The sequence below is a fragment of the Helianthus annuus genome, chromosome 4 (assembly GCF_002127325.2).
Source record: "Helianthus annuus cultivar XRQ/B chromosome 4, HanXRQr2.0-SUNRISE, whole genome shotgun sequence".
Lineage (NCBI taxonomy): Eukaryota > Viridiplantae > Streptophyta > Magnoliopsida > Asterales > Asteraceae > Helianthus > Helianthus annuus.
In genome coordinates, this window is record NC_035436.2 from 191,526,985 (window position 1) to 191,538,775 (window position 11,791).

Here is an 11,791-nt window from a genome sequence, read left to right on the forward strand (position 1 = left end):
AACCCGTGACCTCTATGGATCCTCGAGCCGGTTTAAAGTGGGGGTCGGTGGCCACTGGGCTGACACCCAATGGTTGAGGGGTTCTAACTTCTAATACGTGACCTCTATGGATCCTCGAGCCGGTTTAAAGTGGGGGTCGGTGGCTGCTGAGCTGACACCTAATGGTTAAGGGGTTCCAACTTCTAATACTATAGTGGACATCGGTGTAGATTTAATAGTAAATTTCGAAGGTACCACTTTGAGGGTTCTAACTTCCAATACTATAGTGGACATTTAGGGAAAATCACCAAAATGGCCACTGCAACGCCGTCTTTGCGAATTTGGCCACCGGACACCCCTTGCCGAGCCGTTTCAATATCCTGAAACGGCACAGGAATTTTTTTTTAACGGCCATCCACTCCCCGTTTGACACGTGTCCGACAATGCATGTAACGGCTTGAGAAGCAAGCAGGGAACGCCACGTGGCTGATTATGTGGAAAGATCTTAGCCAAGCCGTTACAACCGGCTCATGTGGAAAGATCTTAGCCATGTTCCTTCAACGAGCCAAGCCATGTTCTTACGATCCAGCCAAGCCGTTACCGTACACGCATGGACCCACTTCTGTCATCCGAGCCGTTACAGCTGTCATCCGAGCCGTTTCCGTAAACTGCTTGTGCCGTTTTAGCTGGCTCCAAGCCGTTTTAGCTGGCTCCAAGCCGTTACAGATGGTCCGGGCCGTTTCAACATACGGTTCGAGCCGTTTCAGCTGGCTCAGGCCGTTTGAACTGAATTGAAGCCGGTACAGCTGTCTAAGGCCGGGTCAACGTGTTGTTCAAGCCGGGTCAACGTGTTGTTCAAGCCGTTTGACCTTATGTTCTCACTATATATTTACCCACTTGTTTTTTGGTGTGCTTGTTTAACGAATCCCTCTAACACACTTAAATCTCAAATAAAATGTTATCTTGCTTTCTTTATGTGATTATCATAGATGTTTTTGTGTATCAAATGCAAGAAATATTTATGAAATCACACGTATCTGCTAGTGACGTGTTCCTTGGCTTTAGTTATCAAATTCGGTTTTGATATTGCTTATCATATTGGAGTGTCTTACTCTTCAGAAATTCCGTATCTACCTACCCAGTTAGTGCGGATGGAACTATCGAGCAAAAGACGCATCTTTATCATTCCTACAAGCGTTTTGACTCGAATTCCAGAAGAAGAGATTTGATTCACTCCTAACTTTGAATTTGTTCTCGGGGAGGTTCTAAGTTCTAAGCAGTGGTTTGGTGAAGTTATCTGAAGACTGCTTTCTTGGAGACCGAGCTTTTTTCTCTACTACTCGTTTCTGCGGTTATGAGAAAGGGTCCCGATGAGAAATTTTGTTTGTAATTTTTACATGTTATGGATCAAATTGAATCACTTTACTAGCGGTTTGACGAAATTTTGTTTGTAATTTTTTCATGTTATATCTTTTATGTAATTTGTATTAATTAATAATAAAAATTATGTGTTTTAAATTTGTTTGGGTTGTTTATGTGTTCCGTTCACTTTTAATTCTGTTTTGGGCTTTTTATATGGGTTGTTCACTAACAACTTAACGAAAAAAAATACATAAATGTTTTGGGCTTTTTATACGGGCTGTTCACTAACAAGTTAACGAAAAAAAAATACATAACTGTTTTGGGCTATGTATACGGGCTGTGCACTAACAAGTTAACGAAACTGCTTTGGGCTTTTTATATGGGCTTTTCACTAACAAGTTAACGAAAAAAAAAAACTGTTTTGGGCTTTTTATACGGGCTGTTCACTAACAAGTTAACGAAACTGCTTTGGGCTTTTTATATGGGCTTTTCACTAACAAGTTAACGGAAAAAAAAACAAATAAACTGTTTTGGGCTTTTTAAACGGGCTTTTTACCCGTTGCGTTTCCATCTTCCCATGTAAACGGCCAACCATTGCCATTATTACCTCCACACCTATTACCCACTATATAAACCCCCCCAAAGTTCTCATTTCTCCACGCCGTCCCCGTTAACACTCTTCATATTTTCTGAATACAATCCGTTCATCCGTTCACATGGCAAATGCATGGACTGAAGTTGACGACATCGCCTTGTGCGAAGCCTGGGAGGAGGCAGTGACCAATCCTCCACCACGGGGACAGGGGGCCTTTGGGTTCGTGTTCAACAGATTTTTGGCCAGCTTCGTGGTCCGGACCATAACCGAAGCGTGGACGCCTTATCTTCCAGGTTTCGTGTGGTCCGGTTGGAATGCGAGAGGTTTGACCGGTATTTCCAGAGGGTGGAGAGAGAAATGCCGGACCTTGATGAGGATGATCAGAAGGCGGTGGCGCTGATCAACTATCGTCATGACGAGGGACAGGATTTCAAGCATGTTTCGGAGTGGGAGGCAATTAGGATTTGGTTTTAGTTTTTTTTAGTATGTTTTCTTTAGTGTTTTTATGTTTATGTTTAATATTTATATAAAAAATATTTTGGATCTTATAAAATTTTGCATGTTATAAAGTTTTGTTAACTGCCACGAAAATGGTAGTGTATAACATTAATAAAGTTAACAATAAAATAGTGGACTGCAACGAATTGTCAACGTTAAGCCCAACGTGAAGCCCAATTGTGGACTGCAACGAAAACGGTAGTGTATAACAATTTTTGTCAACCGAGGCCCAACGTGAAGCCCACCTGGCCCAAATGTGGACTGCAAAGAATTGTCAACTGGGCCGTTTTAAACTAGTGTATAAAAATAAAATAGTTAACAATGTTATCAGCTCCGAGTAGGATGATAAACTGGTTAACATGTTTGGCTTTCACACAAAGGGCGCAGGTTCGATCCACGAAGGGGCCGTTTCTTTAAAAAAGAACCCCCTTTTTATCAATTTTTTAAATTTTCACTTTAGGCCCCTGTTTTGGCCGTTTTTTGTATTATGTTTTTTTTAGTGTTTTTATTCTTATTTATATAAAAAATATTTTGGATCTTATAAAATTTTGCATGTTATAAAGTTTTGTTAACTGCAACGAAAATGGTAGTGTATAACATTAATAAAGTTAACAATAAAATAGTGGACTGCAACGAATTGTCAACTGAAGCCCAACGTGAAGCCCAACGTGAAGCCCAACCTGACCCAATTGTGGACTGCAACGAATTGTCAACTGGGCCGTTTTAAACTAGTTTATAAAAATAAAATAGTTAACAATGTTATCAGCTCCGAGTAGGAGGATAAACTGGTTAACATGTTTGGCTTTCACACGAAGGGCGCAGGTTCGATCCACGAAGGGGCCGTTTCTTTAAAGAAGAACCCCCTTTTTATCCGTTTTTATTATTTTACTTTATTAAATAGTTTAATTAATTAAAATATTAATTAATAAATTTTAAAATTATTTGTTTTAAAACGACGTGGGTTCTTTGGCCCAAACATTATAGCTTGTTTTGGGCCGTTTTTTACTATTTTTATTTAACTTTATTAATTAGTTTAATTAATTAAAATATTCATTAATTTTTGCACGTTGCATATCGACAAACGGCTCTTTGGCCCAAACATTAACTTGCACGATACAATCTAAAAATATTACAAACTTATTTCGTGAATTACAGATAGATTTTTAAAATTTCAAACACTGAAAGGTGTTCAAAGTCCTCGTCGTAAAGTATTGCGTAGTCGAGCAGGGCCTCTTCTACGATCTCTTTTTCTTCCATGTTCGGATTTGTTTTTTTCACATTTTTGCACCTTCCTAAAAAACGTGTACATTTAAAGCGTACAAAAGAAAGACGAGTCTTCAACGCCTCGACGCTTCGGGACGTCTCTTGTAGGTGAATGCAGAAATTGTTGAAAACCTGCTCCCAGAAAGCAGGATCGGAAACTGAATAAGTGCCCAGTTCACGAGCGGCAATGTACGAAACGACAGCAGCAATATCTTCCTCGTCGGTCCAAGAATCCATTTTTTTAGTGTGAACTTTTGGGATGAGAATGTTGTTTAATAGGAGGGAGTAATGTATGTATTTATAGGTTTGAAGAGGGTAAAATGGGAAGATTTAATGTTAAATATTAAATATATTACAAAGAAGAGTTATTTTATTTAACAACATTTGGCCGTGGTAAACACCGCCAAAAATACAGTTTATCAGCCATGAATCGTCTATATGACAAACATATTTGCTTTACGTCTCCAGTAATGTTAATGGGTTTGTCTGTAACCAGATGCTCCATAAGCATACACAGATAGACAGCTTCATTTCCTACGATTGACCTGTTAGAAATCACGTAGTTATCGTTTAGCTCATGAGTTATGCAGCATTCTGGTTTTCCTGTCTTTTTCCAATACTTCAAATGCACCAGCAACCCAGTTAAATACACCTTAAGCTTCGTCAACCGTGGAATAATAACTGCCCTAAATTTGTCTCCTCGTCCACAAAAGTTTTCAAACGGGTACAAAACTAATTCCTGGGATGCCAACTCTAACCGTACTAACATCCATTCGTTATTGTCAATCGACAGTGGGAAAAACACAAAATCCACGTCAACAAAGGAAGGAAATGGGTTTTCTTTACCATTTCCATAACCAACCACGCTTTTAGGAACCGATTGTAGTAACGTGTCATAGAATTGAGGTGGGAGAATTGTCCACCGCAAATTTAACGTCGGATCCTTTTGTAAATTTCTTTTTCTCCAAGCCATTAGTCGTCCAGTCCATCCCTCAATATGTTGTTTAATGAATATTTATATATTAATAAACACGAAAAAATACAAATTTTGGTAATAAAAAATTTATAATGAAATTACCGTTGCTGTTAGGTAGCCATTACAACGATAGCCTAACAAAGTACCCCAAAATGTTTTGTCCAACTTCACATAACGAGTGAAAACAGCTGAATAACAGAATGGGGCGTCGCCATTACTGTAAAATGTTGCAACATCTTTTGACCAATTCTCAGATTCGTCGTCTGGAATTGCCCATCTTCCGGCTCTGTTTGAGTGCAAGCTTTGACGGTTATTTAAAAAGTTGTTTTCTTCCGGCACAACCGTTTCAGACGAGGAAGATTCACCCGACTGTCTGGGTGCTCTCCATTTCTTAAGAATCCACGTTGATGATTTACTAACTGGTTGAGAGCAGTATACGTTGTTTTTGTCAGCCATTATTGGTTTTAAGACTGTTTCAAGTGCTATGAGTGGCGTTCTAAGAAAATTTTTTGTGATCTTATTTAACTTCAAAATAATTTATTAAATAATTGTTTTTTTAATAGGTTTCATCACAACTTTCAATAAAGGTACTGCCCGAGCCGTTACAACTAACTGGCCGAGCCGTTTCGTGGCACGTGCTTCAATAAAGTAAAATTCAAGCCTTTTCCGTTTCTTGCTTATGCCGTTACAGAAATCCCGAGCCGTTTGCACTGCAATGTCAAGCCGTTACATCTGCAACGCCGTGCCGTTTCCTCTGCTACGGCGAGCCGTTTCAGGTGCATGGTTTCGCTGTCAGTTTAAGCCGTTTCCGATTTCAAGACGAGCCGTTTCCGCTGTCATGTAGTGCCGTTTCCGATGTCACGTCGAGCCCTTTGACGGCGCGTGTTCCAATAAACAACTATTCCCCATATCAAACAAAATTCAAGTCGGGTCAACAAAAGAAGAGTGTCGTTTCCTCCCATGTGACCATCACTTTCCCATTTTCAAACCAATTATCCACGTTGGAGCAAAGCAAAGGAGTAGAAGACCGCAACTTTCAACATCCGAAAGATCGTTGACTCTTCCGGGACCACTAATCTGACTTCTTCGACAATAATTGTGGCCCCCCCACTATGGACTTCAACCGACACGAGAACATGCCGAATGATTTCGAGAATATTCCAAACGACCAAGAGATGCAAGATGCTTTCATGGACCCCCCTTTGTGCCCGGTAAAATATTTGCCGATAAAATAAAGATAAGTTTTTTAATTGAATTCGTATGCTATTTTTAATTTTTTTCTCTTTTTATATAGCAAATAACTATTAAAGTACGAGAGAAGTGGTTGGTTTTAAAAAATTTGCGTGAAGTGATGACTCCGGCGGTTGAAACAGCTATTAGGCAGACTTGTTTCGGTCCATTTTTAGATAATAGGTGCACCATATGCGATAGCCTTCTTTTATATGGCGTTGCACAACTACAAATACCGACGCCTTTTCCCCGTATTGGGATTTCGTATAAATTACAAGGGCAGCTATTTACATTCACCCCGAAACAGTTTTGTTTAATAACGGGGCTACGTTTTGGGCACAGTTCCTGGTCACCTATAGACCATCCGAACTCATTTAGGAACAAATACTTTGGAGCTGGATCAACTGTTAATTTTGGCCAAATAATGAACATGTTCGGGAACATTAGCCAGTTTAATGATGCTGACCGCACGAGGATATGTCTTCTAATGCTAATCGGTCAAGGTTTTTTGGGTTGGCAAAAAACCAATGCAGTTGATAATATGATTTTAGACCTTGTGGATAACTTAGAAGAATTCAGACAATATCCATGGGATAATTATTTTTGGGAAAGTACTTATAGTGCTATATACAATTAAATATAAATAACCCTTAAATAAATTCTCTTGTGTAGATGTGGGTGTTGGAGACTTCTCCTCATTTTAAGAATTCAAGGGAATGGTATCAAGGTGAGACGATTCCAAGATTTTTGGGATGGAAAGAAGGCAAGAAGTTTATGAGGAGCAGTGTCGATTCATTGCTACAAACAGCTGCAAACGTAATACATTTTATTTTTAAATATACTTAAAAAAATAAATATACACTTTTTTATTGTTTATATTAATATATATTAATAATTGGGGATTTTTTTGAAACATTTTGCAGAAACGTGAATTTAGGCCGTCTTTGGTTATATTGCCAACTCAACGTGAGTTGCAAAGCGCGTGGTATTTGTCTAGTTCAGATTATTTAGACGCTGAACGTCGGATGTATGCCAGTGCAATGCCGGGCGAGAATCCGGTTGAAAGGGCCACAGAAATACCCATTCAAATGCCCACAGGATTCACGGGTCAAAATCAACCAGAAATGCAGGCCGCCCCAGGTGTCGTCACACAAGAACAGCTTGCGTCTGTAATGGGGGCTCTGTTTGGTCCCGATGGGACGAATGAAAGTTATAATCCGGCAACGGATCGAGATGAGATTCCACAACAGAATTTTGTTCCCCCCCCCGACCCCGTTTCGATCAAATTACGAGAATGACCTGATTTCACAGTTTAAATCAGTCTTGGACGAGAGGCTGCTAGAGAACAACCGGAGACTTACCAATATGTTCATGGGAGAGTTTTCTCAATCATATCGATGTTCTCCAAAGCAAAAAACGGTCAGGACTCCGGTGACCGTACGAACACCAAAAGAAGAGGCACACACTCAGAGTGATAATGTAAGGTGTTTTATGAATAATTTTTTTTTTATAATAACAATATCCACCAATAACTGTTAATTTACCTGTCATGCTTTTCTTGTAGGCTGTTGCCGATTCATTTATCAATTACGATAATGCCTACCACGTCTCTATGAGCCCGATGGTGAATGAAGATTTTGTAAGTTTTTCCAATCTATTTATTTTAATTACTTATCATTTTTTTATTACTAGTATGAATTTAAAAAAAATAGTATAAATTGTGTAAATGAAAGTTAATGAAATTATTTTTTAGAAAGTGAAATTAATACATATATACAATATTTGTAGAATGAGGATCCTGAAATAATCAAACTGAGACGATCCGAAAGGCTTATAAAGCCCGCAGCAGCTGTGCTATCCCCGTATGTGGCTTACAAAAGATTGAAAGATATAAAAGCCAAAAGGTTAAGAAACGAGGATAGACAAATTGAATTCATCAAGCACTGGTATCCAAATTGCGGCAGTAAACATCTTTCCCTAATAGTTGGGAATTCTGTCGGTCCAAATTTTTGGGAGTCGTTGCTGGGCATGGACGGTCGCGGCTGGTTAAGCGATGATGTAAGTAATAAAAAAATAATTTATATTTTTTTGTATATTATATTTTAATTAACTTTATAATGTTTAACAGCATATATTTGGGTGGATGATCCACATGTATCATTCAAGAAATGAAAGTGATCGGTGGAGTATTCTACCCCCATATTTTCAAAATTATTTTCGGTACACGGCCGTCGACTATACCTGTAAAGGTTACTTTACTGGGCATGTTGACCCTTTTCCATCAATACATACTGTTGACGAGGTAATGTTGAACGAACTTATTAATTACTGAATAAATGTATTTCGTATTGAATTAATTTAATATTTTGCTTACTAATTATATAGGTTTACGTACCGTTGTATATAGAAGGTGCTCACTGGTTTTTAGGCGTTTTCAACCTGCTCAATTACACGCTAACGATATACGACAGGTATTAGGCAGATTTAACTTATTAGTACTCCAACATACATGTTACTAACTGTGTTAATTTGTTGCTCTTTCAGCCTTTTAAATGCTTTCGAAAAGGAAAGAACGGATGTGGTGTGTCATATAAATTTTGTGTTTAACCACTGGCTACGAATTCATGGTTACAATGCCCACAGACCATTACCGTTAACTTACCCTTTCCGAGTTATTTATGAGCCTGATGCTCCTCAGCAGTCCGGAGTTTTGGGAGACTGTGGGGTTTGGGTTTGCATATTTCTTGATAGGTTGATAAATAAAAAACCGTTAAACGATGATAAAGATACTCAGAAAACAGCGGAACGTATGCGACGTCAACTTGCTTTACTATTTTATGATTCCGTGTTACCAGATACAACAACTGACAACAACCTTGGTGATGATGATGATCCCGTATTAGAAATGTAATTGTATTTTTTTGGTTTAAAAACATTAAATATTTTTCTACTAGTCTTTATATGTATATATATATGTGTCACTTCCACCTTTATTACACATGTGATATCCTCCATTACCAATGACAAGTATTCCTCCTTCCGTTTCCAACAATCAACAGAATTGGGATCGCCAATGGTCTCCAAATGTTTTTGAATTTTACTACGATGGGGATAATCCTAGTTGCTATTCTTCTTACACGGGGTTAACACCACTAGGAAAAGATTGGTGGGGGGGACTGCTTGGATTTACTGGAGCAGGTTTTATTCAAAAAACGGTACCTTAATAATAAATTTTTTCGTAATAAAAATCTGTTTCATTATTTTTGTAATAAATAAATTACCATCATTTTTTAGCACGTACAAGCATGGTGTAACAAACTCATGTATGAACGAGAGAATGCAAGGATGTTGTCGTCAAACGATTATCGTTGGACAGTTCTACCGCCAAATTTCTTCGACATGTTACATAAACAAGATATTGATGCAACCAGATACGCAGATGGTTCTACAGCAACATATCCTCCATTCTGGGAAATTGATACGGTAGGCTATATCAAATTTTTTTTTCTATTTTATTATATCCGTTTTTTATTAAATGAACACGACTCCCACTCTTACTCCACACCTATTTAAACACATCTTGGTTCACTACTCAACTGGCATCCCTTTTTTTTTCTACCTCATGGCAAATCAAGAAATCAACATTCATCTAAACGTTCATATCAACGTCAACATTTTCCAACCGGTTAACCACCCAAACCCACCCCCAGATAACCCCGAACCAAACAATTCACAAACTCGTAACCCCCCAAACCCGGTGCAACAGCCAACACGTGAAGCACCATTTAGGGGTTCAGGTCAGTGTGAGGCGGTTGATCCGTTACCTAATCCCGATGAACAACAGCGTCCTTTGGACCAGATTATTCCACAAGAAAATTTGGCGGTTACTGCTGACGAAGACTCAGACTCAGACGATGAATCTTGTTTCGAAAGGCTGTACGATAAAGTGCGTTTTGAAGCTTATCGTGCGGAAATGGAAAAAGGGGTAGAGTATGATTCTGAAGCGGAAGACCATTCCGGCTATTAGTTAAATGTCAGGGTTTTTTTTTAAATAAGAACTTATACGTGTTTGATGTAATTTTCCCTTTAATTTTTTTGCTAAGAATTTTTGTTTTTTTATTTACAGCGTTGATTTAGAACCTAAAATTATTCACTTTTTTGCAGGTATACGTTCCTATACCGGACAACGAACAAAATTGGGTGCTTTTAAAAATAAATATAAAGTCACTACAATTAAGAATTTTTTTTGCTAATAATTGTGACACGATTAATTGCGGAGATTCATTTTGCGTGCACAGAAGAGTACATCAAATTGTTCTAGAATTTGAGTCTCTATTTTTGTGGTTTCTCGGACGTATATCGTACTGGCCACAGTCAGAAATAAATGAGACGCGTTCCATGCAAATAGTAGGGGATTTCGTGTGGCCTCCTCAAACAAATCGTGTTGGCAGAAATTCAGGAGTCATCATATGTATGCTAATGGAAAAACTTATTTGGAATCGTTCTTTAACATGGACCGAAGGAAACCTTCAGGATGCTTGTTTCAGATACAGACGGTACATGGCAGATGAACTCTACACCGGGCGCTTCACACCTGTTAATATTTAATGGTTCTATGTATGCATGTAATATAAAAAAAATTAATAAGATATTTTAATGAAATGATTTTCAATATTAATATGCAACTAGTTACTCGACAAATTAAATTAAATTTCACAAAATAAATTAATAAAGTATTAAAAGTCTCCCAAGTTGAAAGACGGATATATATAATCAGCAGGAGATTGTGTAAAATCATCAGGATTATCGGTTTCTTTCCCTTTCCCTTTGTCTGGGTGTTTGCGAGTACGAACTTCTGACGGCATGGGCTGCCGACATACATCCCGATGATGACCATATGAGTTACATCGGGAACAATACAGGGGAGTAGGTTCTTCCCCGCGGGATAAGATTCGGTTGTTTTCTCGAGGACGACCAGCCTGGCGTTTTGTCATATGTGGCGGTTGAAGATTGATAAGGTCTTCTGGAGTTTCCCATTCAGATCTATGAGGAAGAGGATAAATCGCTTCTTCATAAGTTTTCTTATAGACTTCGTTTGAGTAACACGGGAAGCAATACTTACTGCAGTCGGTTTCACCTAAAAATTTTGAAACGGCAATAACATGCCCGCATGGTAAACCAGAAACCTGCCAAACTCGGCAACTACATGTTCCATTAACAAAGTCCACTAAACCCCCCTTTCCACTGTCTGCAACAGAATAACTGTTTAACTCAATCCCAGCAACCGTCCATGTTCTAGACCCTTCAATTTTTTTAAAAATTTTCTTTTGTGCCCATTGTGTAAGTAAATGTTTTTCATGTATACCTTGCAAACGGCGATCGTAAAACCACTTTTGTGAGTGTAAAGAAAAAATTGAGGCTCAGCGAAAGGACATCATCAAACTAAAGGATGATGTGAGTGTAAAAACAGCCCATTTCCTAGAAGCTCAAGAAAAGGTGTGCATTTTAACAAAGGAACTGGAAGATATTAGAAACAGATATCAAATTAATGAACTTAATATCAAGAAGTTTGATTCTTCCAGTAAATTAGTTAAAAATCTTTGTGATCAACAAATCGCTTTTAAAGAAAAGAAAGGGCGTGGCTTGGGTTACACTCAGACTCCTCCTCCGTACAATGATAATTATACTTATCTACCAATGACCGAGGAGGAGATGATAAATGAGAGTAAAATGACGTATGGTTCGAAAAACCACAAATCGTCTGTTCATGACAGACATGTTGAGCCACAAAAGTCTACTCCATTGAATTTTGTTCACAAAGGCACAATTGATCCTAATGTTTCATCTTCGTGTGCAGATGATAGCTCTGAAGTAAAGTGTGATGTTGT

At 38.3% G+C, this 11,791-nt stretch overlaps 2 protein-coding genes and 1 long non-coding RNA gene across 3 annotated transcripts; all 3 read left to right on the plus strand.

The window, feature by feature from the left end:
• The first annotated feature begins 4,690 nt into the window (after nt 1-4,690).
• LOC118491609 lies at nt 4,691-6,540 on the plus strand. The gene is made up of 2 exons (XM_035989507.1): nt 4,691-5,884; nt 5,968-6,540. Exons 1-2 carry the CDS (start codon nt 5,786-5,788, stop codon nt 6,538-6,540), a joined length of 672 nt encoding a protein of 223 aa, XP_035845400.1. The 5' UTR covers nt 4,691-5,785.
• A 50-nt stretch (nt 6,541-6,590) lies between these two features.
• LOC118491610 lies at nt 6,591-8,814 on the plus strand. Its single transcript, XM_035989508.1, has 7 exons — nt 6,591-6,719; nt 6,827-7,382; nt 7,468-7,542; nt 7,692-7,961; nt 8,032-8,205; nt 8,289-8,374; nt 8,448-8,814. The coding sequence occupies exons 2-7, from the start codon at nt 7,098-7,100 to the stop codon at nt 8,812-8,814; spliced, it is 1,257 nt and encodes a 418-aa protein (XP_035845401.1). The 5' UTR covers nt 6,591-6,719; nt 6,827-7,097.
• On the plus strand, nt 8,129-8,519 carry LOC110935180. Its single transcript, XR_002588930.2, has 3 exons — nt 8,129-8,205; nt 8,289-8,374; nt 8,448-8,519. It is a non-coding gene; the product is annotated as an uncharacterized LOC110935180 (long non-coding RNA).
• Nucleotides 8,815-11,791: the final 2,977 nt, after the last annotated feature.

What these genes read in the sequence shown, in the direction of transcription:
- LOC118491609 (XM_035989507.1), top strand. Translation starts at nt 5,786, where the DNA reads ATGGACTTCAACCGACACGAGAACATGCCGAATGATTTCGAGAATATT. An exon ending in TGGACCCCCCTTTGTGCCCG is followed by an intron (nt 5,885 to 5,967) that starts GTAAAATATTTG and finishes CTTTTTATATAG; the next exon opens with CAAATAACTATTAAAGTACG.
- LOC118491610 (XM_035989508.1), top strand. Translation starts at nt 7,098, where the DNA reads ATGGGACGAATGAAAGTTATAATCCGGCAACGGATCGAGATGAGATTC. An exon ending in CGATGGTGAATGAAGATTTT is followed by an intron (nt 7,543 to 7,691) that starts GTAAGTTTTTCC and finishes CAATATTTGTAG; the next exon opens with AATGAGGATCCTGAAATAAT. An exon ending in CAATACATACTGTTGACGAG is followed by an intron (nt 8,206 to 8,288) that starts GTAATGTTGAAC and finishes CTAATTATATAG; the next exon opens with GTTTACGTACCGTTGTATAT.